General features: G+C 38.9%; 1 protein-coding gene across 1 annotated transcript in view; it reads left to right on the forward strand.

The window, feature by feature from the left end:
• The window catches only part of OIT3 (oncoprotein induced transcript 3), a 33136-nt gene that overhangs the window by 4300 nt on the left and 5682 nt on the right, over positions 1-23154 (forward strand). Inside the window, exons 3-8 of the mRNA XM_037805123.1 lie at positions 153-260; positions 4380-4502; positions 13416-13538; positions 14657-14817; positions 16444-16859; positions 21171-21270. Of these exons, the coding sequence (XP_037661051.1) occupies positions 153-260; positions 4380-4502; positions 13416-13538; positions 14657-14817; positions 16444-16859; positions 21171-21270 (1031 nt within the window). The remainder of the gene's footprint in view (positions 1-152; positions 261-4379; positions 4503-13415; positions 13539-14656; positions 14818-16443; positions 16860-21170; positions 21271-23154) is intronic.

Genomic DNA, 23154 nt, shown 5'->3' on the forward strand with positions numbered 1-23154 from the left:
TGCTCCTGGGTTATGTAAACCCCAAACAATGCAAATTCCCTTGATGTTAGCTAGGAGCGCTTATTCCCCCTTAGAACTCATGAGGTTTTCTCATAAATGAGTGTGACCTCTGGTCCTTGACCTAAGGAGTGGTGATCTTTATCCTTCCGTAGATTTTTATGACATCTGCGATGAAGACTGCCAGGGCAGCTGCTTGGACACCAGTGAGTGCATGTGCTCCCCTGGAACCATGCTAGGCCCTGACAGACAGACATGCTTTGGTAAGAAACTCATCGTGACGTAGAAACAGACTATTTGGATCAAAGGGGCAAATAAAAAACTCTTCCAGCCTCAGAGCACCATCATTTTTCTCCAGTGCATGACTTTGAACACTTGGAGTGGTGTTTGCCTTTTTGGTTCATGACTAAACTGCAAGCCAAATTTATGTAGTGATGGGGATTCTAATATAATAGCCACCAGCTACATGTGGCTGTGGAGTACTTGAAATATGACTAGTGTGACTGAAAAACTGAATTTTTGACTTTAATTTTTATTAACTTAAATTTAATAATTGATACTCAGTTCAGTCATTGGAAAACCAAAAATGTTTGCGATAAATTGAGTAATTGTTTTAGTTTCCCGGCTGCTAAAACATATGCCATACAATGGATTGGGTTAACAGCAGGTATTTATTGGCTCTGTTTCAGAGGCTAGAAAGGCTTGCTTCCTTCCGGGGGTCAGTGTCTTCTGGCTGGCTGGCCATCTTGAGGGTTCCTTGGCTTTTCTATCACGTGGCAATGCACATGGCAGCGTCTTCCCCTTTCTCTTCCAGGTTCCGTTGACTTCCAGCTTCTGACTGCTCCCTGTGGCTTCTCTCTGTGCCAGTTTCCCTCTCTGTGACCTTCTCTCTAAAGCCTCCAGTAATAGGATTAAGACCCATCCTGATTAGTCCATCCACCCCAGAATCCAAAGTTGGGAACCTACACCCACAGGAATGGATTAAGAACATGTTTTTCTGGGGTACATAACTCCAAGCCACCACACTAACTATACAGTTTTTTTACTTTAAATGCAGATCCAGTATTCCTAATGAAAATTTAGCATCCTGATTGAGATATGCTATAAGTGTAAAATAAACATCAGATTTTAAAGACTAGTATAAAAAAGATTGGAAAATATCTCACTAATAATTTTTAATATTGATTATATATTGAAATGAAAATATTTTGGATGTATTGGGTCAAATAAAATTTATTATTAACGTTAATTTTACCAGTTTTGTTTTTTTTTAATGTGGCTACTAGGAAATTTAAAATTATATATGCAGGTTGCTTTATATTTTTATTGGACAGCACTGGTCCAAAATTATCAAAGGACATACTCCTATGGCTTCACTAATATAACTTTTGCTTCCCTGAGCAACAAGAAAGGGGAGTCAGATTATTTGTAGGAAATCTAGGGTTGATGGATTGTATATGTGCTCTGTTGTCCATAAACGGAAGGAAGCAGAGTGGAAAAACCCAAGATTGAAGATCATCTCTTTTTCTCTTTAATGCTATGAAGCTTTTCTCTTTTTTTGTACTCAGACTCAAATAGATTTAAAACAGGTCAGGAGAGAAAGAGGAGGACTGATCCCCTCTCACTTTCCAAAGAAAAGAGTATCAAGGTCAGGCTGGGATAGGGGATTTGTGTGAAAGGGGTATAAAAGCCTTGGTATTTTAGAAAAGCTTTTGTGTCAGTCTCAGCTGCTAAATGAACCCCTCCACCCCCACCTTTGACGGCACTAGGGGTCTTGTGTGGTCTGTTTGGGCCATGTGATTGAATGATACGAGGTTTGGGTGAGGGAGGAGCAGGTCCTGTGATCTCACCCACCCATCCCCTTACCTGCCCTCCCCCAATCTTTTGGGAAATATTTGGCTTTATTTTAAGCCAAGAGTTGTTTGCTCATTTCTATGTCTTCGTTTTAATAACTTTTAAATAGGTAATAATATATTCAAATGATTCCAAAATCAAACAACATGAGAAGATACACAGTGAAATGTCCAGTTCTCTGCCCCCAATTTGCTTGTTTCCCCCTCCCTCAATTCTATTCCAAGTAAGCACTTATATTATTTTCTTATATAAGTCTCCAGAGCTGCTTCATGAAGATACAAAGATACAGATATATATGTTTACCATATACACCACACGTACCTCTTGCTTGACCATTTGTCTTGGAGAGCTTTGCCTATTAGCACGTAGGGTAAAACTCCAGGTTCCTCCTGGGGTGTACGGGTTTCGGGGAGTTCATGAATCCCCTAAAACTATAGGCAAATTCTTATGTTTTTTATGTGTTAATTTCACTTTAGTTTTTATTTAAATGAAACATAGTTTAATTATTTTAAATTATGTATCCTTTTTCAGAGAGAGAAGAGTATATAGGAAAATAATAAAACAGACATACATGTGCCCAGATTTAACTATAGTTAAATTTTTCTTCAGTTTTGTGTTTTTAGAAATACAATTTTATAGATACAAGTAAAATCATCTTACTCTGTCCCATTTTCCTCTTATTTCCCAGGGATAAATCACTGCCTTAAAGTTAGTATGTGTTCCTCTGGCCTATGTTTCTATGCTTTTATTATTTATATATGTGTCCATAACAATATATAGCATTGTTTTGTGTTCTTACAATGAACATAAAAATAATAGTGTACTGGATGTATGTGATTTTCTCTAGGGTATACACATAATAGTGGAGATGTTGGGCATAAGGTATACAAGTTAGGCTGCAAATAATAAAAAAAACACAAAATAACAATGGCTTAGATAAGTAGAAGTTTATTTTTCTTCTCTCATTAAAAAAAAACAAAAAAACAAAAAAACCAACCAGTCCGGAAATAAGGGCTTGGTATGGAGGGCTCTGAGGAACCCAAGCTTCCCCTTCCCTGCTCTGCTGTCCCTCGGTGTGGCCATATTCTCGTCCAGGAAGGCTGCGGCCCCTTCTTGACCTTCCCTCTTTGGGCTGCAACCACCCACTTCCAGGCTGCCCGGGAGGGACGGGCAAGAAGGGGCCTTGATTCAGGTTCCAGCGTCGTCAACTGTTTTTAATTTCTACAAGTTCTATAATTTTTTTTCTGTTCTACCTCTTTTTACATATTTTCATTTTGTTTTCCATTCTTTCTTTGATTTCTTTAGCAATTAGAAAAATCCTTACATTAGGAATTCTTCTGGATTATTCTTTCATATCTAGTTCTCAAGGTACAAAGCCTTTGACAACTATTTCTCATAGTTGGATCATTTCCTCACGTGTGGTGTTTTATGGCAAACCATCTTCAATTGTATTTGTTTCACCTCAAGTTTTAATGCACAGCCATTTTTCAAATGCTCGTCAGGCATCACAAGGCTTCTCGAGTCCAGGGCAAATTTTACATCAGTTTCTCAGGTTCAGGGTTTCCACGCTGTGTGGGAAGTATAAATTCATACTTGGGCCATGTCAGGGCCCTGACTGGGGTTTGATTTCTTATGACGGTGTCTCTCTTTCTTCACGCAGAGAGCTTCCTGTTGCTTCCCAGGCCAGTGAGTAATTGTTCTACAACTCATTTCACTGGGAGATACCTTTTGCAGGGTCCTGGACTTCAGCAGAGGTTTCATTTCCACTGACCTTTTCTCCTGGGCCCAAGGCCATGGCTCCTTTCATCTCATGGATCCTTAAGCCCCAGTCCCTGGCTTCCGTCCTATATCCATGTCATATATTCCCGAGGGCCATGCAAATTTAGCTCCCAGTCTTCCCTTCCTTTGTTTGTAGAAGGAAGAGGTTCTACATGTTCAGTCCTCTTTGTTGCCAACTGTGCAATTTTTTGTGGCAAGCATCCATGTATTTCATCAGATTCTTTAAAAAAAATGAGTCATTGCTTAAGTACAATGTGAGACTATTCCAATTTTTAAAATAGATTTTGAGGGCAATTGTTCATATTATAACAGAAGACTGCTTCACCAAGTATATTTATCAGGTATTTCCTTCCTCAATGGAAGCTCCTTTAATGCATTTAAAACACAATTTGATTTATAAGTTTATATGTATTTAGCAACTTTTAAGGAACTCACTGGAGAAGGTGAGATACATCAATACAAATAGGCGTACTCAGGACACAAAGGAAAGTCGTTTCCCCAGATTTGTCCTTCGGGGAAGGAATTGGCGAGCAGTTAGGTCCTTCACACCCCAGCAGAGGACAGATGAATAAATATCTCAGTTGAAGAGATAAGGCTGATAGCAGTGATTGTACTGGGTCACTGTGCGGGCCGTGGGTTGTGGAAAGTGTATCAACATGATCTGAAAAGATGTGGATGTTATGCTCAGGGGCTTGTGAAAGGATAGAGTCACACAACAGTATGTAAATATTTGTTTTCCGATTCTACAGATGAAAATGAGTGCGAGCAAAACAATGGTGGCTGCAGTGAGATGTGTGTAAACCTAAAAAACTCATATCGCTGTGAGTGTGGGGTTGGCCGTGTGCTAAGAAGTGATGGCAAAACTTGTGAAGGTGAGAATGGGTAAGAAGGGATTCAAATTCATATCAAGAGCTCCACCTAAACTGTTGGCTTATTCTTTGACATCCATGAAATTTCATACTGTTGTGATAGAATAACATTTTTTGCATGTAAAGAAATGAACAAAGGTGTTAATTGTCATCATGTTTGCCTTCAAATTCAGTGTTGATTTTGTCTGCAAGAATTAACAGAAGGAAATTATTGCATCTTGCAAGAGGCAGAGGGCTACATTTTTATTTGGGCAAGAAAAATAGGGTATACTGGGCCTCTCACACTTTAATGTGCCCACAGGTCACCTGGTAAATTGGTAAATTGTAAATTGCAGATTCTGCATTGATAGTTCTGGGAATGGTGGAGATACTGCATTTCTAAATAGCTTCCAGGTGACGCCTCTGCTGGTGGCCCAAGGAGCACACCTGGGGCATAACAGGTGGCTGACAGCAGTGCTTCCCCAGCTTCCCTGATGATGAGAATCACCTGGAGAGCTTTTAAACCTAGCCCTTCCCTTACCTCTCTCATGGAGTTCTGGTTCATTGAGACAGGGCCTTGGAATTGGTGTTTGTAACAAGTTCCATAGATGATTCTGTCTTGGAAGTTTGGGGAACACTGGTTTACATGAAACTGTTTTCTTGCCTCTGTGCTTTGCATTTACTGGAAATTAGTACATTTATTGGAGGTGACTAAAATAATCTATTTTAATAGCAGAAATGCTGTATACATTTAATATGATTACATAATAAAATTAGTAATATAAATCAAATAATTGAAATGGAAATTGTTGACCATTATTTTATGGTCCCTTCTCTAAGGCATATTTGCCCTTGCAAATTATCACAACTAAAATTTCATTTCTACTTTTAATAAGCCTGAATCTTGTACATTGGTAGTTGAGGGGCAAAAAGAAACCTTTGCAGATTATAGGGAGGGGGGAAATGTTTTAATCATTTTATTTACAGAGGACATATGATTTGTCCTACAGGAAAATTGAATTTGTGGCATAATAGAGCCACAGTATTGCTTAGAAGAGTTCACTTTATTTCAGATTCAAAATAGTAAACTAGTAACCCGAAAGGAAAAATTATGGCTTGTGCCCGCATTTTATTCTGTGCAACAAATCTTGCATTATTAACTGAGGGACCATTAACCAGAATATTAAACTATTACCCCTTATAACAACACTAAATTTATTTAAAATTTTATTGGATATGGGTAATGTCTTGACTCCCCTTTAAAGCTTATTTTATGCAATAATCTTTTCATAGTTAAATATTAATGAAATGTTCCATAAAGAACATTTGTAATTATTGATGAGCACTTTATTGGAAATGTTACAATTAATCCTCATATAATCTTAAAACTGAATCATCATAACTGAAAAAATATTTTAGGGAAGATAAAAATTGTACATGAGTTGCATTTCAGGGTTTGTAATTCCTCTTTGTATCCTTGAATTTTCTTGATAGTCGAGACATTTGTTTCTTTAGCAAGGTTGTTAGGTAATTTTATCTTTTTTTTAAAAAATAAACTGCTCTTTTCACATAACTTGTATTGTTTTGTTTTATAAAGGCATTATGTTCATAGAAGGAATACAGAGCAGTAAAAGAAAAACAACTGAAATGACTACAATCCCACTTGCCAGTTATATCCATTCTAAGCATTTTGGTATATCCTCCTAAGAGACTTAAATCCTTTATACCAATTTAAAATTTTGATTTATTTTGTGATTTGCATTTTTAGAGCTGGAAATATCCTGTGAGATTATTTAGTCCAACTCCTTTATTATACAGATATTGACATTGAGACTCAGTAAAAATTAGTGACTTTAGGAGGGTTATTTTTAAGATAAATTTCTATTGTTGATTCTTAACATCTCATAGCATATTTTCATGCTTTCTTCTACACTGTTATGTATAATTTTCAGCTGTTTCAAAACCCTTAGGAGTACTTTTTTTTTTTTTATCTTCAGTTTATTGAGATATATTCACATACCACGCAGTCATACAAAACAAATCGTACTTTCGATTGTTCACAGTACCATTACATAGTTGTACATTCATCACCTAAATCAATCCCTGACACCTTCATTAGCACACACACAAAAATAACAAGAATAATAATTAGAGTGAAAAAGAGCAATTGAAGTAAAAAAGAACACTGGGTACCTTTGTCTGTTTGTTTCCTTCCCCTATTTTTCTACTCATCCATCCATAAACTAGACAAAGTGGAGTGTGGTCCTTATGGCTTTCCCAATCCCATTGTCACCCCTCATAAGCTACATTTTTATACAACTGTCTTCGAGATTCATGGGTTCTGGGTCGTAGTTTGATAGTTTCAGGTATCCACCACCAGCTACCCCAATTCTTTAGAACCTAAAAAGGGTTGTCTAAAGTGTGCGTAAGAGTGCCCACCAGAGTGACCTCTCGGCTCCTTTTGGAATCTCTCTGCCACTGAAGCTTATTTCATTTCCTTTCACATCCCCCTTTTGGTCAAGAAGATGTTCTCCATCCCACGATGCCAGGTCTATGTTCCTCCCCTGGAGTCATATTCCACGTTGCCAGGGAGATTCACTCCCCTGGGTGTCTGATCCCACGTAGAGGGGAGGGCAGTGATTTCACCTTTCAAGTTGGCTTAGCCAGAGAGAGAGGGCCACATCTGAGCAACAAAGAGGCATTCGGGAGGAGGCTCTTAGGCACAACCATAGGGAGGCCTAGCCTCTCCTTTGCAGCAACCGTCTTCCCAAGGGCAAAACCCATGGTAGAGGGCTCAACCCATCAAACCACCAGTCCCCTACGACTGTGGTCATGCCAGCAACGATCGAGGCGGGGCAGGCAAATACCCCTGCATTCTCCCCAGGCTCCTCAAGGGGGCACTACATCTTTTTTTCCTTGTTTTTCTTTTTTTTTTTTTAACTTTCCCTTCTTTTTTAAATCAACTGTATGAAAAAAAAGTTAAAAAGAAAACAAACATACAATAAAAGAACATTTCAAAGAGACCATAACAAGGGAGTAAGAAAAAGACAACTAACCTAAGATAACTGCTTAACTTCCAACATGTTCCTACTTTACCCCAAGAAAGTTACCTACTATAGCAACATTTCTGTGAACTTGTCCCTGCTATATCCATCAGAAATTAACAGACCATAGTCATTCCTGGGCATCCCCAGAACGTTAAATAGCTTATCTGTTCTTCTTGGATTATTGTTCCCCCTTCCTTAATTGCTCTCTATTGCTAGTTCCCCTGCATTCTACATTATAAACCATTTGTTTTACATTTTTCAAAGTTCACATTAGTGGTAGCATATAATATTTCTCTTTCTGTGCCTGGCTTATTTCACTCAGCATTACGTCTTCAAGGTTCATCCATGTTGTCATATGTTTCACGAGATCGTTCCTTCTTACTGCCGCGTAGTATTCCATCGTGTGTATATACCACATATTATTTATCCACTCATCTGTTGAAGGACATTTGGGTTGTTTCCATCTCTTGGCAATTGTGAATAATGCTGCTATGAACATTGGCGTGCAGATATCTGTTCGTGTCACTGCTTTCCGATCTTCCGGGTATACACCGAGAAGTGCAATCGCTGGATCGAATAGTAACTCTATATCTAGTTTTCTAAGGAACTGCCAGACTGACTTCCAGAGTGGCTGAACCATTATACAGTCCCACCAACAATGAATAAGAGTTCCAATTTTTCCACATCCCCTCCAGCATTTGTAGTTTCCTGTTTGTTTAATGGCAGCCATTCTAACCGGTGTTAGATGGTATCTCATTGTGGTTTTAATTTGCATCTCTCTAATAGCTAGTGAAGCTGAACATTTTTTCATGTGTTTCTTGGCCATTTGTATTTCCTCTTCAGAGAACTGTCTTTTCATATCTTTTGCCCATTTTATAATTGGGCTGTCTGTACTATTGTCATTGAGTTGTAGGATTTCTTTGTATATGCAAGATATCAGTCTTTGTCAGATACATGGTTTCCAAAAATTTTTTCCCATTGAGTTGGCTGCCTCTTTACCTTTTTTGAGAAATTCCTTTGAGGTGCAGAAACTTCTAAGCTTGAGGAGTTCCCATTTATCTATTTTCTCTTTGTTGCTTGTGCTTTGGGTGTAAAGTCTAGGAAGTGGCCGCCTAATACAAGGTCTTGAAGATGTTTTCCTACATTATCTTCTAGGAGTTTTATGGTACTTTCTTTTATATTGAGATCTTTGGTCCATTTTGAGTTAATTTTTGTGTAGGGGGTGAGGTTAGGGGTCCTCTTTCATTCTTTTGGATATGGATATCCAACTCTCCCAGCCCCATTTGTTGAAAAGACCATTATGACTCAGTTCAGTGACTTTGGGGGCCTTATCAAAGATCAGTCGGCCATAGATCTGAGGGTCTATCTCCGAATTCTCAATTCGATTCCATTGATCTATATGTCTATCTTTGTGCCAGTACCATGCTGTTTTGGCAACTGTGGCTTCATAATAAGCTTCAAAGTCAGGGAGTGTAAGTCCTCCCACTTCGTTTTTCCTTTTTATAGTGTCTTTAGCAATTCGAGGCATCTTCCCTTTCCAAATAAATTTGATAATTAGCTTTTCCAAGTCTGCAAAGTAGGTTGTTGGAATTTTGATTGGGATTGCATTGAATCTGTAGATGAGTTTGGGTAGAATTGACATCTTAATGACGTTTAGTCTTCCTATCTATGAACATGGAATATTTTTCCATCTTTTAAGGTCCCCTTCTATTTCTTTTAGTAGAGTTATGTAGTTTTCTTTGTATAGGTCTTTTACATCTTTGGTTAAGTTTATTCCTAGGTACTTGATTTTTTTAGTTGCTATTGAAAATGGTATCTTTTTCTTGAGTGTCTCTTCAGTTTGTTCATTTCTAGCATATAGAAACATTACTGACTTATGTGCATTAATCTTGTATCCCGCTACTTTGCTAAATTTGTTTATTAGCTCTAGTAGCTGTATCGTCGATTTCTCAGGGTTTTCTAGATATAAGATCATATCATCTGCAAACAATGACAGTTTTACTTCTTCTTTTCCAATTTGGATGCCTTTTATTTCTTTGTCTTGCCGGATTGCCCTGGCTAGCACTTCCAGCACAATGTTGAATAACAGTGGTGACAACGGGCATCCTTGTCTTGTTCCTGATCTTAGAGGGAAGGCTTTCAGTCTCTCACCATTGAGTACTATGCTGGCTGTGGGTTTTTCATATATGCTCTTTATCATGTTGAGGAAGTTTCCTTCAATTCCTACCTTGTGAAGTGTTTTTATCAAAAAGGGATGTTGGATTTTGTCAAATGCTTTTCAGCATCTATTGAGATGATCATTTGATTTTTCCCTTTTGACTTGTTAATGTGTTGTAATACATTGATTGATTTTCTTATGTTGAACCATCCTTGCATGCCTGGAATAAACCCCACTTGGTCATGGTGTATGATTTTTTTAATGTGTCTTTGGATTCGATTTGCAAGTATTTTGTTGAGGATTTTTGCATCTATATTCATTAGGGAGATTGGCCAGTAGTTTCCCTTTTTTGTAGAATCTTTGCCTGGTTTTGGTATTAGATTGATGTTAGCTTCATAAAATGAGTTAGGTAGTGTTCCATTTTCTTCAATGTTTTGAAAGAGTTTGAGTAAGATTGGTATCAGTTCTTTTTGGAAAGTTTGGTAGAATTCCCCTGTGAAGCCATCTGGCCCTGGGCATTTATTTGTGGGAAGATTTTTGATGACTGATTGGATCTCTTTGCTTGTGATGGGTTGGTTGAGGTCTTCTATTTCTCCTCTGGTCAGTCTAGGTTGTTCATATGTTTCCAGGAAATTGTCCTTTTCTTCTACATTATCCAGTTTGTTGCCATACAGTTGTTCATAATATCCTCTTATAATTTTTTAAATTTCTTCAGGATCTGCAGTTATGTCACCTTTTTCATTCATTATTTTGTTTATATGGGTCTTCTCTCTTTTTGATTTTGTCAGTCTAGCTAGGGGCTTGTCGATCTTGTTGATCTTCTCAAACAACCAACTTTTGGTGATATTTATCCTCTCTATTGTTTTTTTGTTCTCTATGTCATTTATTTCTGCTTTAATCCTTGTTATTTCTTTTCTTCTACTTGGTTTAGGATTGGTTTGCTGTTCATTTTCTAGCTTCTTCAGTTGATCCATTAGTTCTTTGATTAGGAGTACTTTTATCCTTTAGAAATATATATGCCCTAATCTCTTTTACCTTTTGCAAAGATTAATTCGTTGCAAGTTTATTCTTTCTGTTCATTGCACAAAAGTAGATTCATCCCAATTTAGTGATGATCCAAAGAAGGAATATTTGTCACTGTTACTGAACAGAGTGAGTTTTTGCTGTAACTAAAAATCAGTTTGTATCTTTTCTTGAGCATTTCAGATTATTTGAAAACAGTTCTTTCCATTATCTTCCCCTAGAACAAGAGTTGGCAAACTTTTTCTGTAAAGGCCAGATCATAAATACTTTAGGCTTCATGGATCATACGCTTTCTGTACAGAGAACTTCTCTCTGCCCTTAAAGGGTGAAAGCAGCTGTAGTCCATAGATAAATGAATGGGTGGGGCTGTGTGCCAAGAAAACTTTATTTATGAAGCATGTAGCCAGCCAGAGTTTGATGACCCCTGACCTAGAAGATAGTGTCCAGAGCCCGCAAAGTTCATTATTTTTCCTCTGCTAAGTTTGAAATCGTGATAGTTTCTTCAGTTTTCAATTGAATATTTTTTTCTTTTTGCATTTGACTGAGTATCTTTTTGAAAATGCAAAACTTTTAAAAAGGAAACTTTTAAAATTGCTTCATAAAAGGAACATCACCAAGAGTTCTGTTGAATAGAACCTCTTTGTGCCTTGTCCAAGCCCGGTTTTTATAGGGAGATGTTGTCCCCAGTTCACTTGTTCCTAGAGATTTGAGGAGGGGGCAGGAGATCCAAACAAGTACCAATAACTTTGATCCTTCTAGACTGCCCAGGTGAATTTGTATTCTGTCAATCCTTTTTACATCAGTAATGCTCTATTGATGTAAAAAGGCGTGGGTTAAATATTATAGCAATTAAGAAATGACTTTTGGGTCTTCCTCTCGAAAACCCATAACCCTAGTCTAACCAACATCAGCAAGCGCAAACTGAAGAACATTCTGCAAAATGCGTGACCAGTAGTAATTCCTAAAACCATCAAGATCATCAAACACAAGAACAAGTCTAAGAAACTCAGTCAAGAAGAGATTGAGGAGGCATGACAAGTAAATGTAATATATTATCCTGGATGGGATTCTGAAACAGAAAAAGGTCATTTGATAAAAAGTAAGGAAATCCAAAAACACGGTATGGACTTTAGATAATAATAATGTATCAATATTGGCTCGTTAGTTGAGATAAATGTACCAGAGTAATACAAAATGCTAACAATAGGGAAAACTGTGGGGTATACAAGAATTTTCCGTACTGCCTTTGGCAACTTTTCTGTAAATCTGAAACTTTGAAGTTTAGATTAAAAAAACAAAATCTAAAATAAGTTTAATTAAAGTGACTCTTTTTAAATTCAGTTTTATTGAGATATATTCAGATACCATGCAGTCATACAAAGCGTACATTCAATTGTTCACAGTACCATAAAATGACTCTTGATATTTGCTTATACAAATTACGTCTTAAATGTAATAAACAACTGTACATTAAATCTCTGGGGAAAAATTTAAACAAGAAGTATTACTAGATATATATGGAAGTATTAAGTGTTCAAGGAGCATGATGTATACAACCTACTCTCAGATGTTTAGGTGATAGACAAATGAATGGACAGAAGGATGGGTGGGTGGATGGATGAATGGTTGGATGGATGGACAGATGGATGGAAAGAATGATATAGCAAATATGGCAAAGTGTTAAAAGTTGTTGAATTTGAGTATCTGTGTGAAGGATATGTTGGAGTTCTCTGTATGAGTTTTGTATTCTTTTTGCAACTGTCCTGTAAGTTTTAAATTATTTCAAAATAAAAAGTTTTTTTAAAAAGTTATCATGATGTGAAAGGAAATGAAATAAGCTTCAGTGGCAGAGAGATTCCAAAAGGAGCCGAGAGTTCACTCTGGTGGGCACTCTTATGCACAATATAGACAACCCTTTTTAGGTTCTAATGAATTGGGGTAGCTGGTGGTGGATACCTGAAACTATCAAACTACAACCCAGAACCCATGAATCTTGAATACGATTGTATAAAAATGTAGCTTATGAGGGGTGACAATGGGATTGGGAAAGCCATAAGGACCACATTCCACTTTGTCTAGTTTATGGATGGATGAGTAGAAAAATAGGGGAAGGAAACAAACAAACAAACAGACAAAGGCACCCAGTGTTCTTTTTTACTTTGGTTGCTCTTTTTCACTTTAATTATTATTTTGGTTATTTTTGTGTATGTGGTAATGAGGGTGTCGGCGATTGATTTTGGTGATGAATGTACAACTATGTAATGGTACTGTGAACAATCGAATGTACGATTTGTTATGACTGCGTGGTATGTGAATATATCTCAATAAAATGAATGTTTAAAAAAAAAAATTTATCATGTGACCTGAGTTACTCTCACCAAATTTCAGCAAAAAGCCTTCTTCTAAGTGGAGTGTGGTCTGATTTTTGTCTTTTTGTTTTTGTTTTTGTGTTTTGGTTCCTCAAGAAAGAAAGTAGATAAGCAGTTGGTGGGTGTAGCCTGGATGTTTTGTAGGATTGCTGTTTGTAGCTTTAACATTGAATAAATATTTTTTTGTGGGCTTGCCTCCCTATCTCAGTCCCTGGGCTGGGTCCCAGGGATACTGAGATGAGTCAAGGATTACCCTGATGCGAAGTGGCATCCTAAGAACCAGAACTCTTGGGAAAGAGGGTTGCCAGATGATTCACTTTCCTTTTGGTTTCTACCACAGACATCGAAGGATGCCACAATGACAATGGTGGCTGCAGCCATTCTTGCCTGGCGACCGAGAGCGGCTATCGCTGCGAATGTCCCCGGGGACTGGTGCTGTCTGAGGATAGCCACACTTGTCAAGGTAGTTCCTGGACAGGCCCGGCTTCTGCTCCCAATGAAGCTTCCTCCTCCCCAAATCTCCTTCCCTTCCTCACCAAGTGCATCAAGACTCTCATCTTTGGAACACCAGCTCTTTGAGCAGCGTGAAACCCTGCATCATTACTCTAGAATCATGCAAAGGGAAGGTCTTTAAGAAAAAATTGCCAAAAAGCTAATTTTCCTTTTCACCCTTGATTTTTTTTTCTCTAACTTCTATTATTACTTGTAAAACTAATATTCCTTATGGAAGTATATGACATCAATGTCTTCTCTAACAGATAATGAGGCTGGGAAACTAAGTTGAAAGCCCTAAGGAACTGATTCTTGTACCTACAATAAGTATTAAATGTCCTCTGAGAAAGATTTTCTGGAAATCCAGTTCATTCATCCATCCAGTAATTATTTAATGAGCACCTATCTTTGACTTCTTTATACTATACCATTGTTGTGCAATGTCCTCTTGTATTAGACTCCAACAGTACCTGTAAGTATTCCTTTTGAGGATTTCCAGAATCTAAGGAAGTAAACACAGGCACACTAAAGGAAGAGCAATCATTTTTATAGTAAGTTAAACTGGAATTTATAATCTAAGTCTACAGTTTACTGAGCAAGCACAATTTGGAACCCTTCCCCAAGTGTACTAAAGAATTGTTTTTATTACCCCTGTTTTATGGGGCAGTAATTAACTGTAAAGTCAAAGCAGTACTGTTATATAGTTTAAGCCTATATCAAAGCAGTACTTTTTCTGTTATTACCAATAAATTGCATTTGTGAAAAAAAGTAAATCTTTTAGGTGTCCCAGTTCGTGGAGTTAGGCTAGCCACCACTTTGAAATAATGTTTGTTGAGTTGGAAGTTGAACACCGTATTTCCTAATTCAGGGAACAGTATACCTGAGGAGCATTATTTGCCCACAGTCTTGGAAGAGTTAGAAGTCCTGGCTTTGTTCACTGAATTGTTTTGAAGCCCTTGGATTATTATCCTGAAGATCAATCAAAAAGCCTAGGTTTCATGCGGGCAATGGCGTTTCTCCTAGAAGCCGTCCTCACCCTTGCTCCCAATCCAGGCTTCCGGTTCTAACAGCGCCGCCCTGTCGCTGCAGTGCCTGTGCTGTGCAAGTCCAACACCATCACAGTGAGCGTCCCCAGGGACCTGGTCGGCGGCCTGGAGCTCTTCCTGACCAACACTTCCTGCCGAGGCGTTTCCAACGGCACGCACGTCAACCTCCTCTTCTCCCTCAAGACGTGTGGCACGGTGGTCGATGTAGGTTCCTCCTGGAGGACACTTGGGGAATGACCACAAGCCCATTATTTGGGAGGAAGTGGGCAGAGAGTGGTGTGGCTTGTGATTCGATGAAATAGTTCCACATAAAAGAATTGAGCTCCAAACAACTTACGCCATTCATTTCACAAGCATGTTAGACAGCATCTGCCATAGCCCTGGCACCGTAAAGACACGGAGTTCAGAAGAATTCCACTTTTGCCAGCTCTCACACAGCCCAGTCTCTCTAATACGTGCAGGCATTTGCCTGAGTACATTGGTGCCAGTGTTACCAGAAGACCTGTTGTGTCCCCTTTGAGAATCTATTTCACAGTTACTTGAAGAACAGTGACTAAAAGAGATGATATTTATGATGCCATTGATGATATTGCAACTGAATTCAAATATTGAACCAGGTTGCAGTAAAAGTTCTATACCTGCATCCAAAAACAAGTACACAGACTGTGCTGAGGAGTCTCAGCAATCTGTGATATAAGATCCCCTCCTTTTAGGAAATTACGTAGTAGTAGTAAGACAACAACACACATAAAATATAAGTAAGGAACAAACAGTGACACAGCTGGCAGATGCTATAGGAGTCCAGTAAAAAGAGAAATGCTGGAATAGTCAAGAAAAATGGGACTTGAATTGGGCTTGAAGGAGTGTGTGGTTTTCCCAGGTGTGAGAGGGTAAGAAAGGGCATTTCAGATGGGAAACCAGTGAGGAAAGTCTCAGGGATGGGATTGCTTAAGGCTCTGCTGAATGAATGGCAGCCGAGCCTGACTGGCAGGGAATTCATATTGGAAAGTGAAACTAGAAATGTAGATGGGGGTAGATGATGCTTCCAAATGTCTACCTCATGTGCTAAGGTGAGAAGTTTGGGCTTTGTCCCACAGAAATGGGGTTAAGTGGGGGCTGTTGCAATGAAGTAAGGAGTGTGCAGGATGGATTGAGAAAAGAGAACCAGGATGCAAGAGATCCGTTAAGTGGCCACATGAATGCAATCATTTGATTAATCAGGTATTTTTTATTGAATCCTACTAAGTGAAAAACAGAGGGCTAATTAGACTTGAGAAGAGATGTTTGATGAGACAGTGGTCCCACTTTAGACAAGCTGTGTTTATTACTGTGGATAATTGAATGAAAATACCCCCAAAATAAGTTGGCCTCACTTTCTGGTGCACAAAAGAGGGGACGAGGCTGGTAAAAAAGGATTGGCACTCATCTGCATTAATGTGATGGCTGAAGTTGTACGTGTGGATGAGTTCAGTACAAGGTCATGCTGCAGCATGATCACCAGCTCTAGGATAATATGTGGAAGCTATTCTATTCTAAAATATCAGAGCTTTGAATTTTGCTGATTATGCATAGGTTGGATTTTATGAGTAATACTTCAAAATAATGTGTGGGTTGACTGTGAAGTAGTGTGTGTAAAACTTAACGTTTAGAATATGTTGCTAACTAAAGGAGAAGCAATGAAACAAAGCTTCAGGCTTAAGCAGCAACACCTCTAATGTGTTTTGATGTAAACAGAAGTTTGGAGAATTTTAAGATAAGAGGAAAAAAAAAAATCCCTCGGAGCAAATAAACTTAAAATCTCTTTCTTCTCTTCACCCTGGCCTGGCTCAGGTGGTCAATGATAAGATCGTAGCAAGCAATCTTGTGACAGGACTCCCTAAGCAGACGCCTGGAAGCAGTGGTGACGTCATCATCCGAACCAGCAAACTGCTGATCCCAGTGGCCTGCGAGTTTCCCCGCCTGTACACCATCTCTGAAGGATACGTTCCCAACCTTCGCAGCACCCCGCTGGAAATCATGAGCCGCAGCCATGGGATCTTCCCCTTCTCTCTGGAGATCTTCAAGGACAATGAGTTTGAAGAGCCTTACCGGGAGGCTTTGCCCATCCTCAAGCTGCACGACTCCCTCTACTTTGGCATTGAGCCCCTGGTGCATGTGAATGGCCTCGAGAGCCTGGTGGAGAGCTGCTTTGCCACCCCCACGTCCAAGATCGACGAGATCCTGAAGTACTACCTTATTCAGGATGGGTAATTATGCTTCTTCAGCTTTGTCATTCTGCCCCTTCCACACCCAGCCTCTGTGTTCCCCAGCTTACTCAGTCATTTACTAGAACTGCACCCTGTCAAGCTCTTCATTAGTTCAGAAACCATGTATTGACATTCTGGAAATAGAAACTGGAGAGAGAGAGAGAAGAGTAAGAAACGTCTCCAAAGTGTCTAGCTTGGGTGACCAATAGATGTCATTAACCAACATGAAAGGACAAAGGTGAAAAAGAGATGTGAGTTAAAAACATGAGTTTGGTGATTTGAAATAATCATGCTGAATTTAAAAAACCTGCAGGATACATAAACCAAGAAATTCAGCGGGTGGTGGAAAATGCCTACCAGTTAGCTTCAGGAACAGGGTCAGGGGGAGAGAGAGAGAATGGAGAAGCACCTGTTTATTGTTGAAACTATAGAACTGATTCACCTGCTCAGAGAGCAAGTAGAGCATGAATGCCAGGTGGTATCAAATCCTTATTCTGCTGGCTGAGACGTGCATGGGCACTGAGGGAGTGGGGGCAGCACGTGCAGACTCCTCTTAAGAAGTTTGGTTGGGAAGGAGAGAGAAATGCTTGGTGGATTTTAGAAGAAAGATCAAATAAAGTTAATTTTCATTTGCTTGTTTTGTACAAGAGACTTGGAATGGGCACTCGAGGGAAGCCTAGCACTTATCACTCCCATTGTTTAAATTCCCGGGAAAATTACACTCAAACCCAAAACTGGTGAATAGTATCTCATCAATTTATTCCTTGTTCTAAATTTCAGGTGGGACATGGTCTCAGGTAAGGTCAAGAATTGCAGCTTAAAAGGGGGGAAATGGTCTAGAAATACTATCACAAGTGTCCCTTAGGTTCTTGCCTTTTGCTAGTGGCCTGGTAGGCTCTTTGAAATCTCCACTTTGCTTTTACTTCGCCGGTCTCTCACCACAGGTGACCCACAACTGGTGCCATCAGTCTCTTTCTTGCAGAGGGATTTTCAACCCTGATGCACAATAGAATCAACTGAGGAGCTTTAAAAAATAGCAATGCCCCAACCCCATTCCCTCGATTCCACTCCATTGCCTTCATTCCAGCCCTCGTTATCTTTCACCTGGACAGCTAAAAAGAGCCTCCTAACTCAGCGTCGGAAATGCAACACTCAAAGCTCAGCTGCACAGCTGAGGGTGATCTATTCCAAAGAAAACATGGGCTTGTTTCATCCCTGCTGAAAACACAGCCCGTGGGTAATCTATTCAAAAGGAAAATATGGTCTTGTTTCATCCCTGCTGAAAACTTTTTAATGGCTCTTTATTTCCTTTGGTTGGTAAATTTAACGGTTTACCAGCAGGAGGACTTCTAGCCTCATATCCCTGCAGCCTCCTTTGCTCAATTTCTTAAATTGAAACGTATCATTCTGAGCTGCTTTGATAGCCAGTAATAGGTCTCACAGGGATCTGTACACTTTGGATGTCTTGCCATCTTAATGTGATCTTCAGAAAGCTTTAAAATAAAAGTAGAAGTGTTTTTTATTTTTTTTTTCAGTGACTTTAAGTCACATACTCAATGCTAATTAAACTATGGTAAGGGTTTACTTTGGGGGGAATAGATTTTTGGTTCCTTTAAAAGAAATCTGTGGCTTCATTGGAGTACTAGTCACATACAATAAACTATATATATTTAAAATGTACAATTTTGTAAGTTTTGAGATTATACAGTGTGAAGCCATCACTACAATCAAGATAATGAACTGTTTCTATCATCCCAAAATTATCTCCTACCCCTCAAATTTAGTTTTGCAAAAGTAAGTGTATAATCATATCTCATTTACTGAAATACCCTGCAATCTCAAAGCTTGGTAAAATTTATTTCTATATCTGTTATTCAGACCTTCACTTAAAGGCTATTTATATTTTAGTTTAATCAAGTTGCATTGTTTAGTTTATCAGCTCAGAGCACATACGAAGAAAAAAATAAAAACATGGCTGCAGAAGAAATTAAAGTGCTTTAAAAGCAAAGGGATGATTAAAAACAACACCAACAACAACACAGCAGTGTGGGCCTATTTGATGAAAAGGCAAATAGTCCCATTTTTAGCGCTGCACAGTAGGGGTGTATCTGAGCCAAGCCCCTGTGATAAAATTCAAACTCTCACTGGTCTTTTCACCATCTGACCTCAGCCTTCTCCTGGTTCTGCTCCTTCCATTCTCCTGCCAGATGAAATGATTGGTAATTCCGAAACCCTCTATCTTTTCTTTTGCCATCCTGACTTTGCACACGCTCTTTCTTCTGCCTGAAATCTTCTTTCCCTGCCTTCTTTTCCCATTTGATCCTTACAAGTCCTTCAAGATTCAGTGTGGTTTATTTCCCCTATGATGCCTTCCCTTATTCCTCGTAAATCAGAACTAGAAACCTTCCTTCTTTTTCCTTCTTCCTCAATGCCTAGAATATAGTAAGAGTTCAGTATATATTTGCCAAATAAATTACTTAATGGGTATTTATAATAATAGTAATTTGAAGCTAGTCCAGAGACCTAAAATAAATATAATATCATTTAGCTTATATTTATGAATTGATTTTGTTTTTTTGTTTTTTTGTTTTTTTTGTTTTAGATTCATGCATTGATCTCAGCTTAAATTTAAATCTAAATCTGGCTGGTTTACCCCCGATGTCTAACACATTTGATTCCCTTCCCTCTAGTTTCAGTTAGTAAATGCTCTGAGCAGGCAAAATAATTTAAAACTAGCCTAAGTAAACTGTAATTAGAAGCGTTAATCTCCAGAAAAAGAAACATGTTGAATTCCAAAATCAAATATTGAATGACTTTCGGATGATCAGTTACTTTGGATCATCCTGTCCCACTGTTACTTTCTATAGCACAGAAACTTGGAGTTGACTGAAATAGCACTGTCTAATCACAGCCAACTTAAAATCAAGAGTCAGAATTTTTCCTGGGTTCTATTCTGTAGTGAGTTACCCTGTAATAACTCTTTCTGCCTCATATCTCTTTTTAAAAAATGATAATAGTATTTTTAGGTAAAGATGAAGTGAAAATGCCAAGGAGTTTATGTGAAAAGTGCCATGTTAATATCAAGTGTGACTATTTTTATTATCGATACTGGAGTATAAACTCCTGATGTCATACACTACATTAGTCATGTTTATATCCTCTGTGGCACCTGGCAGAGTGTTTTGCACAGATTAGGTTTGCAATAGATATTTATTATAGAACATAATGAGAAGATGATAGAAATTTAATTTTACCTCTGGAAAATGAAAACAAGTAAATAATTTGAGAAATAACAGAAACCACATTATATGTTTAGATCCTCTTCATTTCAATGGAATAAGGTACCAGTAGTAATAAAAGTCAAGGTGCCTTACTTTTAAATAATTTTATTTAATAGAAAGTCACCTGTAAGCGCATGGAGCAAGTATCCAGATTCGTTGGCTTTTATAGCTGATTCCCACATCTTCCTTGGCCTGATAGACAGGAACGATTAGGTATACATGAAAACGGAACTATACCCAGAATAAAAAGGTTTTTTTAGAATTCAGAATGGAAAAGATAATTTGAATGTGCCCTTGGTCCTTAAAGAGAAAAGGTTCATAAATATCTAAAACCTTGGCATCAGAATGAAGAAGCAGTTAAAACTTCTTTCCCCCAGCTAATCCTGAAGTGAACCCAGGAGTTTTTCTTAAAGCAGTAGACCTGAGATTAAAACCTCCAACCCTATCAAACTACAACTTAGTATGAAATTCAGGAAAAGAAGATTTAAAACAATTTGGAGATGAATGACTTGTCCCACCAATAGAATCAGTTATTCCCTAAGAAACTTAGATATTTATGCAGTTTTTGATGGCAAGAACTGTGCTTTGCTCATCTTTGTCTCCCTTCCAGAGGGATAGAAGTCCAATAAATATTGATTGTATTTAATTAAAGAAAAGCCTTCTCAAAACAATAATAAAGTATGTGACAGCAGTATATCCTGCAATATATTACAAATGAAAATATAGACTTATCTTTTAAATAAATGGTGCTTTTGCTAAAATTTAAATACGTTAAGTTAACAGAAAGTCCTGCAGCCCAGTTTGTGGATACATCAAACGACAGAGCAGACATTGTAAATGAGCAGGGCTGGGTCTGAAGATGCCATTCCAGGGAGGTAATTTCATTTTTCCTTCATTCCCAAAAAGCTTGAGTGCAGCCCAGCCTCCTCCACCCAGTTCACTTCTCCTTGGGCCAAACGTGTTGGACTGAGTTGTTTTTCCACCTCTGTTGAATCCATTGAGTCTCAGGTTTGGTTTGTCCTACTTTCAGTTGTGTTTCAGATGACTCGGTAAAGCAGTACACATCACGGGATCACCTCGCAAAGCACTTCCAGGTCCCAGTCTTCAAGTTCGTGGGCAAAGACCACAAGGTGAGCTGAATGCCTTGACCTTTAACCCCCCGACCTGAGCCTGCCTTCCTGGTGCCTAAATATGTGGACAGTCTAACAACCCAAGGTTGGGATCTGCATTACCTTGATGAAAAATATTGTAAAATCAGCCATCTAGAAGTTTAACACCTTCATTAACATCAATTATCCATCTCCTCTCCAAAAATAACTGTGCTGGTTCAAATCTAAAATCTTTGTTGGCAAGTATGGTTGAAAAAGCCTGAATTGTAGCCACACAGCAAAGGATATGGATAGAAAATTCATTGAAAAGATAAATAGCAAAATGATCAATGAAATTAGTGCTTAAAATGCCGATTAAGACAATTATAAGATGACATTATGTATATATATGAAATTTGTAAAAAATTATAAATCGCAGCACTTGCAAGGTTATGGGGAGAAATGTATGGTGGCAGGATCAATTGGTACACTTGTCTGATAATATATAATATTAACCATAAAATCATTATATTCTTTTATCTAAAAATTCCAATTCTGACGATATCTCAAAAAACCAACAAAACAAACAAAGTTTGGTGGAAGTGCTGATAGCAGCATTGTTATAAAAGGGGAAGGATGGGAGAAAAAGAGCTTCTGGGGAAGCTGGTGGAGTAGGGAGCTCCAGTACTCAGTCCTTCCACCAAAACAATTATTAAGCAGTCAGGAACTACCTAAAACAACTATTTTGAAACTCCAGAGGCCAGAAGAACACTGTACAGCATCCAGGGGGAATCAAGGGGAAGAGGGTGATAACTTACAGTAAAGAACTGTGAATTGCTCTCTCTGCACAGTGGCTACCAGTGTCCACCCCCCACTCTTGCAGCAGGCCACCACGGAGTCCAGTCCCTGGCTAGCCACTGAGGACAGAAAGGGACATAAAAATCCTCTTCCCCAAGATTAGCAGCAGGCCACCACGGAGTCCAGTCCCTGGCTAGCCGCTGAGGACAGAAAGGGACATAAAAATCCTCTTCCCCAAGATTAGGGGTGGGCACAACCAATCACTGATCACGGCTTTTGATTAGTGAATTCGGATTGCTCGGTCCGGCTCTTTGGGCAGTGATTGTTTCAACCCGCCCCCGACAGGGGCAGAGGCCGTGGAGATTTAAAGATACAGTGTTTCCTCAGGGCTGCAGGGGCAGTTAGCTGAAGGGCTGCATTTGCTGGGGAGGCCAGGAAAGCTCAGCTTTGGGAAGCTGCCAGAGAAGCTTTTGGCACCCTTCCTGATTCCCACCACAGGACACTTTGGAGGTACTCTTTGCCCTGTTTATGGGTTCCTGGCCCTGTTTTGGCTGGGAAAGACCACATTGGAACTGTCTTCCCCAGGGTGACCACCTCCCTCCCAGAATTTGCCGTCCAGGCAAAAGCAAGGTAAAGCAGTGAAAGGACTGTAAAAAACTATAGAGGCCGGACAGTCTGGGACAAAGGCTTCAGATATGTGAGAGAGGGAAGTTTGTCCCCTGAAAAACAGAGGGGACAACCAAACTCCTGTAAACAGGGGAACTCCAAAACAACTAATAAGCAAAAGCCCTGGACAAGACAGAGGCCTGGTAAGACAGGGAAAACCCTGCACTGTGCATTTGCCTTGGGCAGACCTTCCTGATAAGAGGGCTGAAGCTCAATAAAATCTGCCTTATCACTAGCTGGTTATAAAACCAGGAAACAGATATCCCAGGGAGTAAATCCCAGAGTTAACATTTTAAAATATTACAGTGTACATTGTGCAACGAAAGAGTATAAGACAAACAAAGAAACAGGAAATGATGACCCATCCAAAGGAAGAGGATAAAAATCCAGAAAACACCAACCAAGTAGATGAGAATGTGGACATACTGATCAAAGCCTTTAAAAAAAAGATCTTAAAAATGC

Source organism: Choloepus didactylus, chromosome 15 (genome assembly GCF_015220235.1).
Source record: "Choloepus didactylus isolate mChoDid1 chromosome 15, mChoDid1.pri, whole genome shotgun sequence".
Taxonomy (NCBI): Eukaryota; Metazoa; Chordata; class Mammalia; order Pilosa; family Megalonychidae; genus Choloepus; species Choloepus didactylus.